Source organism: Artemia franciscana, chromosome 7 (assembly GCF_032884065.1).
Source record: "Artemia franciscana chromosome 7, ASM3288406v1, whole genome shotgun sequence".
NCBI lineage: Eukaryota > Metazoa > Arthropoda > Branchiopoda > Anostraca > Artemiidae > Artemia > Artemia franciscana.
Genome location: NC_088869.1, coordinates 24385389 through 24409275, shown reverse-complemented (window position 1 = coordinate 24409275; position 23887 = coordinate 24385389). Strand labels below are relative to the sequence as shown.

Sequence of the window (23887 nt, the reverse complement as noted above, 5' to 3'; positions counted from 1 at the left end):
CAAAATCACGATTGTTAGTTGGGTTACGAAGTGCAGTGATCATGGGAATGTAGTAGAGTTATTTTTTAAAGCCATAGGAGGAACTTATTCAGGTAGGAAATATAGTGCAAGGAAACTCTGTCCAATTGAACGTAAGAACACGCCACAGTGACTCTTTTGTCATTCTGAGTCCTTGGCTGTGTCTACGCACTGATTTTCTACGGCTGCGTCCTACTGAGTCCCTTACTACAGCAATTTTTCTTCTGTCCTTGCATTCCTTGCATGTCCTTGCACTCCCTTGTCATTCCGAGTTCTTGGCTGCGTCTACGCACTGATTTCCTAGGGTTGCATCCTACTGAGTCCCTCACTGCAGTAATATTTTCCGGCCTGAATAAGTTCCCCCTGTGGCTTTAGAACATGAGTCCACAACAGTCCCATGCTTTCTAAACTTTGTAACCAACTAATAATCGTCAATTTTGGTGGAAAGCTGCGACAATGGAAAAGTTTTCGAAACTGAATTTGTACACTCTGGTATGATTTTGTTGCAAAATTGGTCTCCAAAGAGAATATCTTCTGCTGGTTGGTCCAAGACATTTTTGGGGCAACTATAGCTGCTAACAATCATCCAAAGGTTCACTTTTCATGTCCTGCAACAGAAAGGATATTTGTTAAAAAATGGATTTCTTATCGAATAAAATATGGGTACGGATCTTTTTGGGTCACCCTGTATATCATATGATCTGTTTTCTTGGTGCAAAAGCTAATGGATATTTTAAAATTTTACTATTTTCTGTTGATTTCATAACTCGTAGAAATTATTTAATGGTCCAAAATACTGCAATAGCTCATCTTTGAGACAAAGGCAAAGGGAGAGATAGCGTGTTTATTTTTCTGAGATAGAGAGAGAAAGAGATATAAAAAAAAGCCACAGAAAACTTCTACCATAAATATCGAGCCTATCTATAAAAAATAGCCTGTAAACCTTTCTGGTGGGCACTACATACCCACTTTCTGCCTCAAATCATACACGATAAAGGTTAGGGTATCTTTTTTTCATCTAAACAGGGTGTTTAATGCGATCCTTTCTGCTATAAGACTGTTAGGGAAGGTGGAGGAGACGGGGAAAGGGTCGTGTGCCCACTTTTCTCTTCATAATTTTAATGATATTGAAAATCATGGCATTTTATTTATTGAATCAGTATGTAAAGCATCTAGTTTCTATAAAATTCTTCGGTTGTGAGCTGAGAGGTGTAAGAGGAACTACTGTGGTTCTTTGATTCCACTATCATATCGATTAACAATCTTGTAGAAACCAACTATAATAAAGGACAATAGATGCCAATAAAATAGCTGTATAGACCAATAATCCACTTTATCTTTCATTCACACAGATTTAAAATCGGTCCACAAAATTGGTTCCAACTAGAAACTTGACGGGAAGAAAGTAGAAGGACAGACGAGGTGCCTACTTAACGGCTACAGCTTATCTTTGAATCATGTAAGGACCCGGCGTATTTTTCACTGAATCAGGGATTTAACTTTTTTGTGTAGTGTCGTTATTTGCTCTTTTTCTGATATTGTGTTACGACAGTAAAGTTGTCATCCTTTAAAAGTTTTCAAAATGGCAAGTCTAGTGAACTGATTTTATTACAATTAAATTTATATTATGTAGTAATGTGTCAAAAATAATTAAACAGCGTTCAAGAAAGCAATTGAATCCCTATTACTTCAACTTCTAATTTTAGTGCCACTAGAAGCTTTTTAATATTGCTGGATAAGAAGAAAGAAGCAAAGCGTAGGCTGCATCTTTTTTCTTAGAAAGTAGAGAACTATTGAAAACTAAGAGGTGCATACAATATCACTTGAGAGTCTGAGTCCGAAAGCAGAAAATGAAGCAGCAAACTTAAACTTAAATTACAAACAGAAATAGCTTGATGCGGTAGATACTTTCAATTTAACCCCTGCAATAGGTTAGGCTAGGATGAATAGGGTAGGGGGGGGAATTTGCTGTGGCTGACCATATGTAAATTAAACATTCTAGTAAAATAAATTAGCGTCATTAGATTCCTTATTTTAAGATTTTTCCCAAAATCAAGATAACTTTTCTTACAACGAATACCTCCCCATCCCTTTTGAGGGACCCGGATGTAGCCCTAGTATATGTAAAAAAAAAAAATAAAAGAAAAGACTTAAGCAACGTAATTCTTGCTTTATAATAACAGCGAGTATCCTTTAATCCGGTTATTATATATACTTCTACTACTATCCAGATTTCGAATATTTTTAAATATTATTTTCACACAAAAACTGAATTGATATCTCTTGGCAAAAGGCTCTCCGCTGGGTCAAGAATGCGACAAAATCAGTTGAAAAAGAAGACATAACGTGTCACGAGAGGCAAAGCAATGAAGAAGAATATTGTTAGAGTTATTTCTGGGACCATCAGTGGAGGTGGAGTTGCATTCTCAGAATATTTACCATCATGTTTTGGGAATAGCATAAAATAGGGATACTTATATTATATTAGCATGTTTCTTTTAGACGTGGTCAAACACAGCAAACCTACAGAATGTGAGTGAGCTGAATAGGAATTACGTTGCATAGGTTTGGGCAAAACAAGGGTTGTGTTGCATGGGGTTGAACTGAACAGGAGAGGGAAAATAATAGAGGTTAGATTTTAAAGTGTTGAGTTACAGTGGGTGTAACTCGATAGTGGTTGAGACCATTAATGATTGACTTAAATAAGGGTTGAGTTAAACTGGGTTTGATTTGGAAGTGGGTTAACCTGAATGAGGTTGAGTTGAACGAAGGTTGAGTTAAATGTGTTTAATTGAACGATTTCGAGTTAAATAGGGGTTAAGTTACAAGCAAAGTATAAAAAACCACAGAGGTTAGGCCCTTACCAGTTTCTCGTTATAAAAAGTAATCGGTTGAATAGAAAAAATAACAGGATAAAACGAAAGAGCTGCTTCTGCAACATAATCACCATATGAATCATAAATGGTGAAGATTTAGCTCTTTACTAAGTAAACACTATTAAGTTTACCAATATGCAGTTGGTAATTTTTACCAAGGAAGGAAAGAAGAGGCTTTAATCACTATGAGCTCTCTTTTGATGCTTATGAACAGACATTCTTGTTTAGGTTCCCTAGAAATCCTCCAGATAAGCTCTAACCATTTCTGGTACATGTAATTACAATGTGAAGTAAGTTAATGTACTTTTTCTTTTTTGTACAACAAGAAGTACTCTATTAATAGTTTAATCCAAATAATTGTAATCCATATTAATAAGATAGTAGACATTTCAACTTTATATTGTAAGCCAACTCAAATTTTCTAAGGCCACAAGGCAACAAAATATTTTGTGCATAGACAATTAATCGTAACATATTGTCGCTTTCACATCAGTAAATAAACTTAACAAAGTAAGTTTTGGCTAAAATACATACAGAAAAAAATTAACTAAAAAACACTAATAAAAAAAGAGTACTTACGGTGTATAGAGCTCAAATTTGACCGAAGAAAGAGTAATAGTAGGGAAATCCGTATATCTAGTAGTTAAATCACCAAAAAAGTATTTTGATTTATAACCCTCAGTGTTAAGAACACCAAATGGCCACAAATTATCATTTGTTGAATAAGTGCCATCTTCTTTTGTCTTAGCTCTATGGAAAAAGTCCGAGTATGAAGATGAAATATCACGAGCCCACCACGCTCCTGTTAAATGGAAGAAAACAAATTTAGTCCATTTAATTGGTAGGAATTTTAACATGCATGAAATAAGATAATTTTTTTTAATTTACTAGTTTAGACAAGAACAAATGGAAACTAGACATGGCTTTCGATTCGGCAGCTTTGTGTCTATGCTATCAGTTAATAAAATGAATTTAGAAAGTTTAAATAGCTATTGCTTGAAATAAAGTGCAAGATGTAAAAAATTATTCTTTTAAGCTCCATCAAAAAATTTAGGATCTCTTCGTCAATAATCTTGTGTCTTATAAACTTAACTATTTTCTCTGATTTAAAATTTCACTTAGATGAACCAACCAGATGGACTTTAAATTGTCTTTCCCTTCATGGGCTAAGATTTCACACAGAAACACGGGAGAAGTAATTAGGTTTAAAAATCAGTATTATTTAGTTTCTCTTTTACCAAAAGGACCATATGATTTGCTTAGAGAATTACTTTACAGATCAAAACCAGTTAAATTGAAGCACACTTTTACCACGAAAGTAAAGGCATCTTCTTTTACTTTTCTTGCTCGGTTACATTCTCAGCTGGGATGTATTCCATGTACTTGTATTGTTTTATCTATTTTACTATAATAAATCAGTCTACCCCCCCCCCCCCCCCGAGAAAATACCCTTGCGGAAAACACCCGCCCCATGGAAAATACCACCTCAGGAAATACTCCACGGTAATTAATCCCCTTTCCGTGGAATATAAAGAAAAATAGAAAATGATGAAGCATAATAGAAAAAAAAAGATGTTACAAAATTTCTATGAAAAAGAGTATCATAGGCAGTGCAATAGGCAGCACTGTTGTGCTGCCCATGATTTTGGTTTTGACTTTTTACGGCCTACTTATATCAAAGCTATTTATTAATATAAATCAGCAAACCCACAAACAAATAAGTTTAATAAGAAATCATAAATAATATTTCAATAAATCAAGTATATTAAAAGTTGAGTACAACAAATCAAATCTTACAGAGACAAAATCCACTCAAAATTATAACCAAATGAACAGCGCAATACCCGGAGCTATAAAAATTGAGCTTGATTCAATTATTAGATCAAGCATCCTACGCTAAGGGTAGGGGTTTGGGAAAGCGGAGGGGGATATGTACTTTAGCAATAGTGGCGAATCTGGCTAAAAAAAAACCTGAGCATATACAACATTCACACCTGACAGCTTGTTTATGCTATACAACTGTCGTCTTCAGCAGCTCGTTTCTGACAAGTTTAGTAAAATTCAAGGACCTCCACTTATATTTATGATTGTTGAATATGTGTGTATTATTTATAATGCATGGCGTAATGTTTTTAAATTCACCAAGTAGCTTGTTTGTTAAATAGTTCCTTTTCTTTAGGACTGTTTCATTAACTGTTGGACCTACTTCAATAGCAACCTCTCTGCCCCCCCCCTCTCTCCCATAAGAATACAGTAACTAAGCCCCTGTCCGTTTTTAGATGGCAAATGATTTAGAATAAGAATTCTAGGCGTTCACCCCCTCCCCCGTAAAATAATCCCCATGAAACTATACACTCTCCCAATGAGGGAAGCGTGGAGGTAGAAATTGAGGTATGGTCCCAAGGGTCGTAACCACGATTTTTTGTAGGGGAAGGGGGGTGAAGGGTGCAAAAGAAATTTTGAAAATGTATCAAAAATGTGAAATTGATATCTACTTCCTTATCATTTCTGGGAATACTTCTGATGTACGTTGTTATTATGATAGTAAAGAATGTTATTCAACCCCCATTTATTCCTTATAGGAGAGAGTTCTGCCCCTTTTTTTATCCACACCTCCAAATCATAGTCGCAAACTTAGGAGGGTGATCATTTGATCAGAAATTTAGAGTTCAGGCCCTTTTTTTATATTTCGAAAGTGATTGGAAACAGCCAGCCTGGGGGGGAGAGGGGTTTTTTACAGGGGAATTTTCCGAAGGAAGATTTTCTCCATTTTTTCGAGGGGGTCCTGTGGGGGGGGGGGTAAACGCCACCCACCGAAAATTTTGACTTTTGTATCCCAGAATTGGTCTCAGTATCGATTCTGTTTAATAATTAAGAAGAAAAATCATTTTTATCGTTGCGCTTATTTTTATAAGCCTAAGGTGAGTCTTTCCAGAGATAACAGAATGAATATCGGTTTGGCAAAATCACCTGAAAATATTGGAACATAGGGAAGATATGCTTAAAAAGAATTGGCTCATTAAAAATTAGAAATGCGACTTTCAGCAAAACGTATTCATCTGATAAACAATTTTTTATTTGGAGAATTAATTGAAAGTTTTAGAACTAAATCTAAGAGAAGATCAGTGGGAGGTTTGGCTTAGCAACAATCTTCTTAAGATTTCTGGTTTTAATCTTCGGGGTATTAAGGGCAGTGTCTGCTTCGGGACACGCTGTGATTTTAGCTGAAGTACTAGGTGCCTCAACTTCTAATAAGACATTTCACATATGCCTTATCTACTGCTGGCATGACACGGTAAAGCGATTCTAAGTATTTTGTTTTTTCTGTTGGCAACTCAACTACTGAAATAGAAGGTACATGAGGCAGTAACCTATCCACAATATTCACAGCTGACACACTGACCAATGGCCTCCTTAGGCTGGCCTATGGTGTAATCAGCACTGCAGAAAGAGTAGTATCCACAAACAAAGTTTTATAGAAACACTTTTCTGTATAGTCCTTGCTTAAAATGTAGTTATTTCACCTTTGAAAATGGCACTAAGCTATATTTATAGGTCTTGAACGTCTTTACGCAATTAAGGAACTTCTGCCTGGTCATTTAAATAATGAAAATGAGTCATGGGGTCAAAAAATTCCAGGTTTTATTTTTGCCGAATCTAGTAGCAAAAATATTTCATTGTGTTCTAAAGACTTCTCAATGACGCAGTGTACAACATCAAACTCCTGAATCGTGGAGGGGTCATGCTCAAAATATACTGAATCATTATATTCTGGACGTGTGAATGCTTATTCAGGAGGTCTTGCATCATGTAGCTCATTATTTGATTTCGATTTTAAGGCAAAACATGAATCTGATTACGTAACCAACTTTCTGATGTCTGAGGATACGTAATACAATTATCAAAAATAGAACAAAGACAAATGGCAATATCATTTTCACTTCTACCAGCAAGCATAAACAACAGTAAACTTTCTTGATTAGGTATCCTGTCTGTCTACGAAATGTAAGAATAGTTGATATCCATCGGCTTCTTTATTTTCAAGAAAAAAATTCAGTTTATTTTAATTTTTCATCGCTCTTTGTCTCACTCGAGAAAACTTTTTTTTGTTTAATCTGTGTTAGCAAGAACTCATACTGAGCTAACACAAAGTTTATAAAAAAATGAAGCAGGCGATTTATTTAGATGTTTAGGCAGTTAGCACAAAGTATACATAAAAAATAAATGTTTAACATACGAGGTGGTATGGCATATGTAGTCCCACAAACTCCATTACATAATTTGTTACTTGAAACTAACATTAACAGAACATATGAAAATAAAATGGCCTTCATAGCCTCATTCACTATTATATTTACGTTCTACCTTTATAATGAATTCATTTGCTCCAAATACAAGCAATAAGATTAACATAAAACTATTTTAATCGCATGGAAATAAACTTCAGTTTGACAGAATATAATTCCCAACAGATGGAATTTAATGAATATTTGGCCTTGTATTTTTAACACGGAAGTCTTTGTTTTTAAATCTAGGATGGATCTCACATTTAAAACAAAAAGTTTTATAGGTCAATCTCATACAATTATGCCTTGTTTGTATTCTAGGGTTGTAATTGTTTTCTATATAAAATTAACTTGAAAAAAGAAACATTGCTCTAGTCTCTCCTGAAGGAGGAGGAATAAGTATGTTCTCAGGGCACCAGTAAAACCCATTTTCAATGGTATTTTCCCTTGCGGCTGTTTTTCCTTAGGGTTATGGTGCGACTGGCTTTTCTCAAAACGATATTCTTACAAGGGAAACAAAGTGAGGAGAAAGTAGTTGGCAGGCTTTTTAAAACTTATATACCTAGGTTTTACATTTGAAGTAAAATAGTAACAGTAACAATCAGAGAACTCCATTGTAGAAGTTGCCTTTAAATATTGTAATTTATCCATTGCTTACAGATAGTATTTGTTATTGGGAAACATACAGACTCTTTTCTTCGGGAAATTTTCTGGATGGGGGGGGGGGGCGGATTGTCTGGGATAATTTGCAGTGACGAGTAATTTTTTTGAATAATATCCTTTGGGCAAGGATTTGTTTTTTCTCTTTTTTGAGCGGGGGTAGTAAACGCATAGAACAAAAATCTCCAACCATTGCTCATTAACATAGATAATTTATTACTATAAACGCATAGTTGAGGGGGGGGAGGGGTAAAGGCATAGAACAAAATCTCCAACCATTGCTCATTAACATAGATAATTCATTACCTTAATCAAATATGACAAATGGCGAGACAAGGATAGACCAAGCATAAAAGGTTGGAACTATTTTAGGGCTGTGAGATGCTTTGAAGTCTTCATTTCGTTTTAAGCTCCTTCCCCCGTTCCTAACCCCAAAAGGGAAATCCTTTGTGCTTGGCCTCGTAGTTGTGTCAGGGAATAGTCAACTAATATGTAGTGTAATATTACACCATAGTAGACAAAATAGATAGATCCCCATAGTAGTATAACATTTATAGGTCTAAATGCATAGAAAGTCGGATGTCATAGGCTTTAGGTTGCTTGGAGGATTTCGACTGTTGTTGTTAGAAAAGCATCACCAGACGTAAACCAATGTTTTGACCAAAATGAGCCCAGAATTACACAAAGCCTCCACTCATACAGGAGGTCCCTGGGACCTCTTGCTGTCTGATTCTAAGTTGGTTTAAGGAATTCGTATAGATTTGAGAAGATGTATTAGTCCCCATCCTGAATTTAATTTGGGCCCATTGCTTTTCCAAAGGTTACACTAAATCAATAATACTAAAATTACAACTTGGAATGTTACAACATACATAATAATTACTGAATTTACATTTTGACTAAATAATTAAATACTCTTTGATCTATACTGATTAGGAGTTTGAAAAACACATACCCTTGGGATAGGTAATATGAAATTAGGCTATACAGAATTTATTTACTCAGACAGGAAGGATGGGGTGCATAGAGAGGAAGGAAGTAGGGCTTATGATGACTAAGGAAGCTGTTTAGTATCGTCTAGACACGGAGGGTTTTAATAGCCCCACGGAAAATACTCTTCCCCCGCCCCCATAGCAAACACCCTACCCCCCGTGGAGTATAGAGAAAAATGGAAAATGATATAGTCTAATAGAAAAAAAAAACAAGATGTAAATGAAGAAGATTATCATACTAAGTGCAACAACACTATCATAGACAGCGCAACAGCGAAGCCTGAGTAAAGAGAAATATGCGCACAATGTATATTTATTTTATTTATTTTTGTTTAGACCAGGGCACTTCGCATCGAAGGAGTTGTCAAACAAAACTTTGGAGCAGGCTCATTGGATTGCTAATCAGAAGTTTAGAGCCCTTTATGAGATTCAGGTGACGGGAGGGTGGATACCCCCCACGCACCTCATATTTTCCCGAAATGCCTTTGATAAAAATTTTGAGATGGCCATTTAGTCGTAGAAATTTCGAAAATGAGGTCATTCGATTGAGAATTGAAAGGGCTAGTGCCCTTTTTAATAGCCAAAAGCTATTAAAGGGCAACTAACCCCCTTCCATTTTTTGTCGTAGACACTTCAAAAAGAGCTGATTTAATTTTAAACTGAAAAAGCTAGTGCTCTTTGTAATAGTTGAAAGTGATTGGAGGGCAACTAAAAACCCTCCCGCGCCCACCATTTCCTCAAACACATCCAATCAAAGTCATGAGATAGCCATTTTTTTCGATGTAGTTAAAAGGTCCGGAAATTATGTTTTGAGGATGACAGCCCCACACAGTCCTCAGGGCAAGGGTTGTAAGTTATGCCCTGGGGGCATATAAGGTATATATTGAAAGGGTGATCGTATACACTTCAGAAGGGGATCATTGGATTGACAATCAAAAGTTCTAGTGTCCTTTTTAAGATTCAGAGTGATCGGAGGGTAGATAACCCCCCACTAAATCTCATATTTTCTCGAAATACATCTTATAGAAATTTTTAAATGGTCATTTGTTGTCTTATAAACTTCGAAAAGAGCTCGTTCGATTGGAGGGCAACTAACCCCCTCTCACGCCAACCATTTCCCCAAACCCATCCAATGTAAATTTTTCGAAATATGTCTATGAGTCCTCAGGGAAAGAGTTGTTTGTTATGCCCTGGGGGCATATAAGGTATATATAGAAAGAGTGATCGGATAAATTTTGGAGGAGGTTCAATCGATTAGTAATCAGAAGTTCTAGTGATCTTTCTAAGATTCAAAGTGATTACAAGATTGATACCCCCCCCCCAACACCTCGTAATTTCCGGAAATGCATCTGATAGAAATTTCAAGATGTCGCCATTTGTCATCATTGAGGCTATTTGTTGTCGAAGAAACTTCTAAAACAGCACATTCGATTGGAAAATGAAATGGCCAGTGCTCTTTTTAATATTCGAAAGTAATTGGAGGGCAAGTAATCCTCCTCCTACGCCCACCATTTCCCCAAACATATCCATTAATAATTTTGAGATAGCCTTTTTTTCAACGTAATTGAAAGGTATGGTAATTATGCCTTTGAGGATGACACCCCCCCCCCCCAAAGCCCTCAAGCCAAAGATTTAAGTTATGCCCTGGGGGCAAATAAGGTATATTTAGAAATGGTGACCATATAACCTTCAAAGGGGGCATATTAGACTAGCAATCAAAAGTTATAATGCTTTTTTACGACTCAGAGTAATTGGAGGGCGGATAATCCCCCCCCACATCTCGTATTTTCCTAAAATGCATCTTATTTTAACTTTGAGACAGCCACTTTTTGTCGCAGAAACTTTTAAAACTATTCATTCGATTGGAAACTGAAAGGGTAAGTGCCCTGTTTAATAGTCAAAAGTGATTGGAGGGCAACTAACCCCCTCCCACGCCCTCCATTTCCCCAAATACATACAATAAAAATTTTGAGATATCCATTTTGTTCAACGTAATTGAAAGGTCTGAAATTATGTCTTTGAGGATGGCAACCCACCCCCACAGCCGTCAGGGCAAGAGTTGTAAGTTTTACCCTGGAGATATATAAGGTCTATATAGAAAAGTTGGTCCCATACACTTTAGAGGGGGCTCATTTAATTCGTAGTCAGAAATTCTAGTGTCCTTTTTGAGACTCAGAGTGATCAGAGGGTCGATACCCCCCCCCCCACTCGTATTTTCCCGAAATGCATATAATAGAAATTTACAAACGGCCATTTGTTGTCGGATAAACTTCTAAAACTGCTCATTTGATTGGAAATTGGAAGAGCCAGTGCCCCTTTTAACAGTCGAAAATGATTGGGGGCAACTAAACCTGCTCCCTCGACGATCGTTTCCCCAAACACATCCAATCAAAATTTTGAGATAGCTATTTTGTTCAACGTAATTGAAAGGACCGGAAATTACATCTTTTAGAATTAAAACCCCCAAATCCCTCAGGGCCGGCAGGAAGGATGGGGTGCATAGTTATGCCCCGGGGTGTATTCCTGGGTTATAAGTTATTCCCTAGGGGCATATAAGGAATATATAGAAAGGGTGATCGTATAATCTTCCAAGAAGACTCGTTGGATTGGTAATCAGAAGCTTTAGTGCCCTTTTTAAGATTTAGAATGATCTAAGGGTGGATAACCCCCATACCTCAGAACCTCATATTTTCCCATAATGTATCCCGTAGAAATTTTAAGATGGCCTTGTATTGTCGTAGAAACTTCAAAATAGGCCCATTCAATTGGAAATTAAAAGGGCTAGTGCCCTTTTTGTGCCAATTCTTCATAAGAACAGAACATACTGTGCTTTGCTGAAAAAAGTATGATTGAAATGTTTTCACCTTTTCACTCAAGCTTTTGATAAATAAAAAATTATCAAAAACCTTAAAAAAGAAGTGTCAATATATTTGAGTTTGGGTTTATTTACAACAAGGGGTTGGTTCGGACACTGCCATTATAAAATCGAGTTTTGCGCGAAAAATTCTGCCAAAAATTGTTATCAAGTATCGACTGACTTGTGCATAAGTTTCAAAAGTTTCCCAACACGCGTTTCGAAGATATTCCCTTTGAACCACTTTTTTTTTTTTTTTTTATTTCCACCAACATGTGCCAGTTTTTGTTGCTGAGTTGTCTACGCGAGTGTACAATTGAGTTCTGGCAGTTACTTCGACTTATCATATCACTAGCTACAGCTAGTCACAAATTAGATTCACCTTAACTTTTTTTCTAGATTTGGTTTTTTAGAAATGGTCAGTGTAGGGTTGATTCGGATACCATAGCCGGGCTGGTTCGGATGACTTTTTTTTTTACAGTATCCGAAATAACCCTGTTTTTATGCTCTTTCCATATTTTTTATGCTCTTTTCTTTTTTTTATCTTAAAAAATCAAGGCACAAGCTTAGACAAACTGGATGACTACATTCCTTAAGCGGAATAATGAAGTGGCTGTAGGGAGATTACTCGATTACCTTGTCTTAATCTATGCTAAATACCAAATCCCTCCGGACGCTATTTGTAACACCAAAAAAACAGACCTAGACGACATCAGTAGAGCGTGTTCAAAATGTAACCATGTTCTGTTTTTTAGTGTGATAGGCAACCATGTACCTCCAGTTTTTGTTTTCCGAAGGGTTAATTTTCAACCATAGATGCCGAAAGATGGGCACCCTGGGCGCTTTAAAAATATCACCTCCATGTCATCATCACCAATTTCTGCAACACGTGCAACATGAAAATGTTTCCTTTACTGACGACGAATGTCAAGAGCACCTAGTCATCAGCAGCTAGGATATTTAAATTAAACAGTAGTCTGTTTCCGTTTCTCCGAGACTTAGAGATTTCAGAACTATCATCCATGAATATACATTCTTTAACCCATCCTCAATATCTAAAGACTGGTCAGCCACGCTCATGTTTTTTGCCTTCTTTGGAAGGGTGTTGACAACTTTCCTCTGAGATCTTGAAATATTTTCTACCATTCGCTCAATCTTCCTTATACGGTGTTTCTGCAAGTATTCTAGTTATTCCTCTTTGTTTTACTCCTCTACCCTTGGTAGTTTTAAGTGGCTCGTCAGCAAATGCTTGATTTAACCAAATAAATCTGCTAGTCCCAAAGTACCCAGGGGGTCCATCTTTCCGCATCCGGGGTTGAAATTTAACCCTTGGGAAGACAACTCAAGTGAGTACTAACTGGAGGTTAGTACTTACCTATCACACTAAAAAAAACAAAAACAGAATATGGTTACATTTTGAACACGTTCTACTGGTGTCGTCTAGGTCTGTTTCGTCGGTGTTACAAATAGAGTCCGGATGGATTTAGTATTTAGGATAGGCTAAGGCAAGGTATAGAATGATATCCCTACAACCAGTTCGTTGAAAGCACTTGCTTTAGCTTGAACTTTTGTCTTGGAGGACCAGATAGAAATCTCACTGTTCCGCTTGACGAATGTAGTCATCCAGTCTGTCGAAGCTTGTCCTTTGATTTTCAAAGATGAAAAAATGAAAGAGGATAAAATGAGGCATCAAGTGGCATGTTCAATTTATTCATACGTCAGAAATGTAGACTGCTCCATTACCTCAATAGCTAAGCCGTAGCCTACAGCGTAGGGCTAAACACAGATGCAATGTATTAGAAATTATAAACTGCCTTTGTGTTTCTCTTTGGTCTTGAATCCCCCCTCCTGGGTTAACTTGAAAAAACAGGGTTGTTTTGGACACTTTCAAAAAGTCATCCAAAACAGCCCGGCAATGGTGTCCAAATCAACCCAACAATGACCATTTTCAAGAAACTGCTTCAAGAAAAAAAATTAAGGAGTGTCCACTTTGTAACTGGCTGTAGCCAGCAACATGATAAGTCCGTTTACCTGCCAGGACTCCACTATGTACTCACATAAACAACTCAGCTACAAAAACTGGCGCTTGTAGTGGAAATAAAAAAAGCTTGAAAAGTGGTTCAAAGGGAATATCTTTGAAGCGCGTGTTTGGAAACTTAATTTCTATTGGATGCATCTAGGGAAAACACGCGTGTTTGTGTCTGGGGAGGGGGATAGCTGCGCTCTGATCACTTTGACTCGTAAAAAATGGCAGTGGAACTTATCATTACCAATCCAATGAGTTCCTCCAAAGCATATACAAACACCTTTTCTATAAAAACCTTATATGCCCCCAGGACATAACTTAAAACCCTTGCTATGAGAGCTGTACGGTAGGGGCTGTCTTCCTCACGGACAAAATTTCTGGAGCCTTCAGCTATGTGGAACAAAACTGGTTTTGATTGGATTTGTCTGGGGAAATGATGAGCGTGGGGTGGAGGGGTGGATGCTCTCAAATGGCCTTTGACTCTTGAAAAGGGCACTAAAACTTCTAATTTCAAATAAAATGAGCCCATCTGAAGTTTAAATGACTGCCCGTTCCATAAAAACCTTATATGCCTCTGGTGCATAGCTTACAATTTTATCCCCAGGGTGCTGGGGTTGTTATATATTTTTTGACAATTTGGACAAAATAGCCAGCTCGCAATTTCTGTCAGATTTTTTTTTGGTGAAAAGAGGGGTTGTCGGGGGGGCTAGCTACCTTCCACCACTTTTGACTCTTGGAAGCGACTCAGGACTTCCAGTTCTAACCAAATGAGCCTCCTCTAGAGTTAAACAACCATTCCTTCCATACAAATCTTGATGCCCCCGGGGCATTTTAGATAGATAGATAAACTTTTGTTTTTACCAAAATTTTCATGGCACTGCCAAATTTCTTTGGTATGGTCACATTAATAAGCGACCCCCCCCCCAAAAAAAAAAATACTAATCAATCCTCTGGACTTTCGTTATACATTTTTAGAAAACTAGGTATAAAGCTCTTCGCTAACCGCTGGTGGGCACAGCGTACCGGCTAAAGTTTCTCAACAGGCAATGCAACCCTACACGGGAGGCGTTTTGTTGTAAATTGAGGGGGAAAAGGGTTTTGTGCATTGGGTGGATCAGAGATTTTTTTTCCGAAATCCATGCAGAGTTTCTCTCTTCTTTTTTCCAGAGTTTGCATTTTAAACTTTGTCAGCAGCTCTTCATACGACATTTCTGCCTGTTTCGAAACTATCATTAGAGCTCTTTTCTGAACTCTTTCAAGCCTGGGCATAGCTTATAACCATCACCCCAAGAATCTGGTTGTCTGTGTCAACCCCAACACCCTTGTTATGTGACCTTTGGATTAGTTTAAGCGAAGTGACTGTAAAATTTTTTTTGGTGCATTTCGGGGAAAAATGACATTTGGGAGGGGGGTAGCCACCCTCTGATCACTTTTACTCTTAAAAAAGGAACTAGAAATTCTCATTACAACTCCAATGGATCCCTCCAAAGCCTATACGACCATCTTTTCTATAAAAACTTAATATGCCCCAGGGCCTAACTTGCAATCTTTACCCTGAGATCTGTAGGTGCCGGGGTTGCTCCTTGAAGACATAATTTCCAGACCACCTCTGATCACTTTTACTCTTAAAAAGGGCACTAGAAATTCTCATTACAACTCCAATGGATCCCTCCAAAGCCTATACGACCATGCCTTTGGTGCTACTATGGGTATATGGGGGGGGGGGGGGGCTGGTTACTCTCAAATCACTTTTGAAGGGCACTATGACTTCCAATTTCAAGGCAAATTAGCCATATCCGAAGGTTTTACGACCACCCATTCCATGAAAACCTTGTATGCCCCAGGGTATGACTTAAAACCTATCCTTAGGTCACTTGAGGGTTGTGTCAATTTTAAAGGCATTGTTAGATTTTCTATGAACTATTTTGAACAAAATTATTCTGTCACAATTTCAATCAGATTTGTTTGGTGAAAAGAGCGGTAATCGGGAGGAGGGCTAGTTGCCCTCTATCACTTTGACTCTTAAAAGGTAACTCGAACTTCGATTTTTAACCGATTGCGCTGCTTATGCCTATTGCACTGCCTATGATTCGAAAAAAAAATAATTTATTTTTATGAACAAGGAAAAGAGCGATTACAAAGAATTCATTACTGCCACGAAAGACATCTAATTTAATAGCTAAGCTCAGCAGGGCAAACGAAAACTACCCAAAAACACACAAATAAGTTAATTTTGCACAACAAAAAAACCTTAAAGAACCTTACTCCTTACTCCCATAGTTTTGCAGACCCTACTCCATTAAAAGATTTTATTGGTGGTAATGTCTCTCTACTCATTACTATCCAACTGCTCCAACTATACGCACGCACAAAAGAGTCGTGGCAAATATTCAATGTCAGAGAGATGCGTTGAACGTCTAGAACAGACCTTAATGCTTTTTTTTGTTTAAAGAATGTGCTTGTTTACATGAAGTCTTCTGAATAACGTATATTTTCTGGGATTTTAGTTACCCTGCTGGACCATAAAAAAGCTTTATAGATGACTTGAGCATTAGGATTGACAATAGGATATCTAGGGATAGCTAAATGTGGTTATCTGGAGATTTCTATCTGAAGAGGTAACTATAAGTAAATTGTAAGTTAACCCTTCCAAAGCAGTTTTAATGTAGAAGAACGCTGAATAATTATCCCTGGTAGATTTTAAGTAGGCCTTGTGCATCCGTACAAGCAAAAGCTCCGCTGCAAAGGCAGTTGGTATATATTTAATATGCCAAATTCTGTGCTTTTTGTCAAACTTCTATGCCCCTCTCGTAGTGCGTAGTCAAAACTGACACGAATCTTCAATCAGTTATCATATCCAGGAGATTGCTCTAGCTGAGTGACCAATTGATGTCGTTCTTTTTTTTTTTTTTTTTACTAGGCCATCACTATTATTTAAAAAGAAAAACATTCTGAAATTATTCCTTCGTAAATATCTTTTGATTAACCTTTGATAGGTTGCGTGCATTTTTCATTTAACAGAAATCTGTTTTTTTTAATCTCTGGAATAATGAGATATACTAAAAATGGCCTATTCCTAATGGACCCAATACTTTATTTTATTTTTTGTTTACTCGTAAAACAAAGTCTATGACGAAAAAAACACATCCATGAGATTTCAGTGTTCAGTAAAAAATTTTCATTCTTTTTTAAATGCTTCGTAGTCAATTGAATTGCAACTCATAAATCTATTCCAACTTCTTACGTAAAAAAAAAAACTTATTTTAAACTCATGAAACGCTGTTTGTCCTTTCAATTTCAAAAGGTTTTCGAACTTTTTGTATTGTAGCTCCACCATGGAAGAGATGTTGCCTCATCTAAATCTTGCAAATACTTACTGAATTATAGAGTAATTTACTACTAAATGTTTTAAATATTCATAAATAAAATGCAAATCATGAATTAAAATATGATAGATCTCAAATCAATATTTGGAAGACTCTCAGCAAGTTTCTGGAAAGCAGTTTTCTGGGGAGATCTATCTTCGGATCTATCTACAGCCAAGCAAAAATCTCCAGTGGCGCTGCAAAAAAAAGAAACATGAATAAGGCTCAAACTTATTTTTACCGTAACCAACACATAAAAGATTAATGTAACACTAATTTCCTCTTTAATGTGTGATAAATTTCATGATAAAACTTAAGTAGTGACAAAGCCTAGCTTGCCATCAGGGGCATAGTTACAGTATTTTTATTGGGAGGGGGGTAGAAAGGGGGTTTGAGTAGGTACTATTCAAGCGGTGGTGAAGATAATTAACTATTTAACAAGCACACTAATTGATGAATTTAAAAGCGCTACACAATACATTATAAACACAAATTAAACAAAAATAGTGCTGGTGCTTAGCTTTTACTGAAATTGTCAGTAATAAACTGCTGCAGATGACAGTAGTATAGCAAAACCCAGATTTTGGGTAGGCGAAGGTGAATGACACATATTCTCGCCTTTTTTCAGCCAAAATCACCTCTAACACTGCAATATATACCTCCCTCCACATCCCCCAACCCCAAGGCCCAGCACAGTATGCTCAGTCTCATAATTGAACCATGCTCTATTCTAATAGCCCCGGGTATCATGCTATTCCTTGGCTCGGTGTGCGAAAGCACAGGATGTCTGGCCCCCAACCTCCCATTGCACTTCCTGGCTGAAGGGCCAAGAAACGGAGATCAGCACCGCCGGTACGGACTGTAAAGTCTAATGTCGTATCCTTTACCTTTTTTTTTACCTTTTATTCTTTGGCTCGGAATTTTGAATGGATTTTGACTCTGTAAGATTTAAGTTGTTGTATTAAACTTTCAATAGGCATATATATGAGTTATTGTAATATTGTTTATGATCTTTTATTACATGGATTTTTTGTGTTTTGCCGATCTATGTTAATAAATAGCATTGATATCAGCGGCCCACATAAAGCCGAAACAAAAATCACAGGCAGCGCAATAGCCCCCCCCCCCCTAATAAGCAAATCTATAGGCTAATTCGTTTCTAAAGAAAAGGGAAACTACCGAACAAACTGGCTTGTTCTCAAGATTTACACAACATACACTTGAGTGAGTGGCGTATTATATACAAATAGCGGAAAATAAGGAGAGTGCTGAACTAAATCCAAACATTGTTATGTACATAAGTCACTAAGGCTAGGAATAAGTGAAGATGAACAGGTGACATTAGGTAACGAAAAGATTGATCAGGTTGGGAGCTTCAGTTACCTTGGTAGTATTATTAGTAAAGATGGTGGGAGCAGTGAAGATGTTAAAAGTAGAATAGCTAAAGCTCGGGGTGTTTTATCACAGTTAAAAAAAAGTTTGGAAGAATAGAAAGATGTTTTTTTTAATTTACTAGTTTAGACAAGAACAAATGGAAACTAGACATGGCTTTCGATTCGGCAGCTTTGTGTCTATGCTATCAGTTAATAAAATGAATTTAGAAAGTTTAAATAGCTATTGCTTGAAATAAAGTGCAAGATGTAAAAAATTATTCTTTTAAGCTCCATCAAAAAATTTAGGATCTCTTCGTCAATAATCTTGTGTCTTATAAACTTAACTATTTTCTCTGATTTAAAATTTCACTTAGATGAACCAACCAGATGGAATTTAAATTGTCTTTCCCTTCATGGGCTAATATTTCACACAGAAACACGGGAGAAGTAATTAGGTTTAAAAATCGGTATTATTTAGTTTCTCTTTTACCAAAAGGACCATATGATTTGCTTAGAGAATTACTTTACAGATCAAAACCAGTTAAATTGAAGCACACTTTTACCACGAAAGTAAAGGCATCTTCTTTTACTTTTCTTGCTCGGTTACATTCTCAGCTGGGATGTACTTGTATTGTTTTATCTATTTTACTATAATAAATCAGTCTACCCCCCCCCCCCCGAGAAAATACCCTTGCGGAAAACACCCGCCCCATGGAAAATACCACCTCAGGAAATACTCCACGGTAATTAATCCCCTTTCCGTGGAATATAAAGAAAAATAGAAAATGATGAAGCATAATAGAAAAAAAAAGATGTTACAAAATTTCTATGAAAAAGAGTATCATAGGCAGTGCAATAGGCAGCACTGTTGTGCTGCCCATGATTTTGGTTTTGACTTTTTACGGCCTACTTATATCAAAGCTATTTATTAATATAAATCAGCAAACCCACAAACAAATAAGTTTAATAAGAAATCATAAATAATATTTCAATAAATCAAGTATATTAAAAGTTGAGTACAACAAATCAAATCTTACAGAGACAAAATCCACTCAAAATTATAACCAAATGAACAGCGTAATACCCGGAGCTATAAAAATTGAACTTGATTCAATTATTAGATCAAGCATCCTACGCTAAGGGTAGGGGTTTGGGAAAGCGGAGGGGGATATGTACTTTAGCAATAGTGGCGAATCTGGCTAAAAAAAAACCTGAGCATATACAACATTCACACCTGACAGCTTGTTTATGCTATACAACTGTCGTCTTCAGCAGCTCGTTTCTGACAAGTTTAGTAAAATTCAAGGACCTCCACTTATATTTATGATTGTTGAATATGTGTGTATTATTTATAATGCATGGCGTAATGTTTTTAAATTCACCAAGTAGCTTGTTTGTTAAATAGTTCCTTTTCTTTAGGACTGTTTCATTAACTGTTGGACCTACTTCAATAGCAACCTCTCTGCCCCCCCTCTCTCCCATAAGAATACAGTAACTAAGCCCCTGTCCGTTTTTAGATGGCAAATGATTTAGAATAAGAATTCTAGGCGTTCACCCCCTCCCCCGTAAAATAATCCCCATGAAACTATACACTCTCCCAATGAGGGAAGCGTGGAGGTAGAAATTGAGGTATGGTCCCAAGGGTCGTAACCACGATTTTTTGTAGGGGAAGGGGGGTGAAGGGTGCAAAAGAAATTTTGAAAATGTATCAAAAATGTGAAATTGATATCTACTTCCTTATCATTTCTGGGAATACTTCTGATGTACGTTGTTATTATGATAGTAAAGAATGTTATTCAACCCCCATTTATTCCTTATAGGAGAGAGTTCTGCCCCTTTTTTATCCACACCTCCAAATCATAGTCGCAAACTTAGGAGGGTGATCATTTGATCAGAAATTTAGAGTTCAGGCCCTTTTTTTATATTTCGAAAGTGATTGGAAACAGCCAGCCTGGGGGGGAGAGGGGTTTTTTACAGGGGAATTTTCCGAAGGAAGATTTTCTCCATTTTTTCGAGGGGGTCCTGTGGGGGGGGGGTAAACGCCACCCACCGAAAATTTTGACTTTTGTATCCCAGAATTGGTCTCAGTATCGATTCTGTTTAATAATTAAGAAGAAAAATCATTTTTATCGTTGCGCTTATTTCTATAAGCCTAAGGTGAGTCTTTCCAGAGATAACAGAATGAATATCGGTTTGGCAAAATCACCTGAAAATATTGGAACATAGGCAAGATATGCTTAAAAAGAATTGGCTCATTAAAAATTAGAAATGCGACTTTCAGCAAAACGTATTCATCTGATAAACAATTTTTTATTTGGAGAATTAATTGAAAGTTTTAGAACTAAATCTAAGAGAAGATCAGTGGGAGGTTTGGCTTAGCAACAATCTTCTTAAGATTTCTGGTTTTAATCTTCGGGGTATTAAGGGCAGTGTCTGCTTCGGGACACGCTGTGATTTTAGCTGAAGTACTAGGTGCCTCAACTTCTAATAAGACATTTCACATATGCCTTATCTACTGCTGGCATGACACGGTAAAGCGATTCTAAGTATTTTGTTTTTTCTGTTGGCAACTCAACTACTGAAATAGAAGGTACATGAGGCAGTAACCTATCCACAATATTCACAGCTGACACACTGACCAATGGCCTCCTTAGGCTGGCCTATGGTGTAATCAGCACTGCAGAAAGAGTAGTATCCACAAACAAAGTTTTATAGAAACACTTTTCTGTATAGTCCTTGCTTAAAATGTAGTTATTTCACCTTTGAAAATGGCACTAAGCTATATTTATAGGTCTTGAACGTCTTTACGCAATTAAGGAACTTCTGCCTGGTCATTTAAATAATGAAAATGAGTCATGGGGTCAAAAAATTCCAGGTTTTATTTTTGCCGAATCTAGTAGCAAAAATATTTCATTGTGTTCTAAAGACTTCTCAATGACGCAGTGTACAACATCAAACTCCTGAATCGTGGAGGGGTCATGCTCAAAATATACTGAATCATTATATTCTGGACGTGTGAATGCTTATTCAGGAGGTCTTGCATCATGTAGCTCATTATTTGATTTCGATTTTAAGGCAAAACATGAATCTGATTACGTAACCAACTTTCTGATGTCTGAGGATACGTAATACAATTATCAAAAATAGAACAAAGACAAATGGCAATATCATTTTCACTTCTACCAGCAAGCATAAACAACAGTAAACTTTCTTGATTAGGTATCCTGTCTGTCTACGAAATGTAAGAATAGTTGATATCCATCGGCTTCTTTATTTTCAAGAAAAAAATTCAGTTTATTTTAATTTTTCATCGCTCTTTGTCTCACTCGAGAAAACTTTTTTTTGTTTAATCTGTGTTAGCAAGAACTCATACTGAGCTAACACAAAGTTTATAAAAAAATGAAGCAGGCGATTTATTTAGATGTTTAGGCAGTTAGCACAAAGTATACATAAAAAATAAATGTTTAACATACGAGGTGGTATGGCATATGTAGTCCCACAAACTCCATTACATAATTTGTTACTTGAAACTAACATTAACAGAACATATGAAAATAAAATGGCCTTCATAGCCTCATTCACTATTATATTTACGTTCTACCTTTATAATGAATTCATTTGCTCCAAATACAAGCAATAAGATTAACATAAAACTATTTTAATCGCATGGAAATAAACTTCAGTTTGACAGAATATAATTCCCAACAGATGGAATTTAATGAATATTTGGCCTTGTATTTTTAACACGGAAGTCTTTGTTTTTAAATCTAGGATGGATCTCACATTTAAAACAAAAAGTTTTATAGGTCAATCTCATACAATTATGCCTTGTTTGTATTCTAGGGTTGTAATTGTTTTCTATATAAAATTAACTTGAAAAAAGAACATTGCTTAGTCTCTCCTGAAGGAGGAGGAATAAGTATGTTCTCAGGGCACCAGTAAAACCCATTTTCAATGGTATTTTCCCTTGCGGCTGTTTTTCCTTAGGGTTATGGTGCGACTGGCTTTTCTCAGAACGATATTCTTACAAGGGAAACAAAGTGAGGAGAAAGTAGTTGGCAGGCTTTTTAAAACTTATATACCTAGGTTTTACATTTGAAGTAAAATAGTAACAGTAACAATCAGAGAACTCCATTGTAGAAGTTGCCTTTAAATATTGTAATTTATCCATTGCTTACAGATAGTATTTGTTATTGGGAAACATACAGACTCTTTTCTTCGGGAAATTTTCTGGATGGGGGGGGGGCGGATTGTCTGGGATAATTTGCAGTGACGAGTAATTTTTTTGAATAATATCCTTTGGGCAAGGATTTGTTTTTTCTCTTTTTTGAGCGGGGGTAGTAAACGCATAGAACAAAAATCTCCAACCATTGCTCATTAACATAGATAATTTATTACTATAAACGCATAGTTGAGGGGGGGGGGAGGGGTAAAGGCATAGAACAAAATCTCCAACCATTGCTCATTAACATAGATAATTCATTACCTTAATCAAATATGACAAATGGCGAGACAAGGATAGACCAAGCATAAAAGGTTGGAACTATTTTAGGGCTGTGAGATGCTTTGAAGTCTTCATTTCGTTTTAAGCTCCTTCCCCCGTTCCTAACCCCAAAAGGGAAATCCTTTGTGCTTGGCCTCGTAGTTGTGTCAGGGAATAGTCAACTAATATGTAGTGTAATATTACACCATAGTAGACAAAATAGATAGATCCCCATAGTAGTATAACATTTATAGGTCTAAATGCATAGAAAGTCGGATGTCATAGGCTTTAGGTTGCTTGGAGGATTTCGACTGTTGTTGTTAGAAAAGCATCACCAGACGTAAACCAATGTTTTGACCAAAATGAGCCCAGAATTACACAAAGCCTCCACTCATACAGGAGGTCCCTGGGACCTCTTGCTGTCTGATTCTAAGTTGGTTTAAGGAATTCGTATAGATTTGAGAAGATGTATTAGTCCCCATCCTGAATTTAATTTGGGCCCATTGCTTTTCCAAAGGTTACACTAAATCAATAATACTAAAATTACAACTTGGAATGTTACAACATACATAATAATTACTGAATTTACATTTTGACTAAATAATTAAATACTCTTTGATCTATACTGATTAGGAGTTTGAAAAACACATACCCTTGGGATAGGTAATATGAAATTAGGCTATACAGAATTTATTTACTCAGACAGGAAGGATGGGGTGCATAGAGAGGAAGGAAGTAGGGCTTATGATGACTAAGGAAGCTGTTTAGTATCGTCTAGACACGGAGGGTTTTAATAGCCCCACGGAAAATACTCTTCCCCCGCCCCCATAGCAAACACCCTACCCCCCGTGGAGTATAGAGAAAAATGGAAAATGATATAGTCTAATAGAAAAAAAAAACAAGATGTAAATGAAGAAGATTATCATACTAAGTGCAACAACACTATCATAGACA

The 23887-nt window shown here is 36.6% G+C and overlaps 1 protein-coding gene across 1 annotated transcript in view; it reads right to left on the bottom strand.

The window, feature by feature from the left end:
* The window catches only part of LOC136029633 (pancreatic lipase-related protein 2-like), a 111448-nt gene that overhangs the window by 32223 nt on the left and 55338 nt on the right, over positions 1 to 23887 (bottom strand). Inside the window, exon 3 of the mRNA XM_065708134.1 lies at positions 3474 to 3696. Within this exon, the coding sequence (XP_065564206.1) occupies positions 3474 to 3696 (223 nt within the window). The remainder of the gene's footprint in view (positions 1 to 3473; positions 3697 to 23887) is intronic.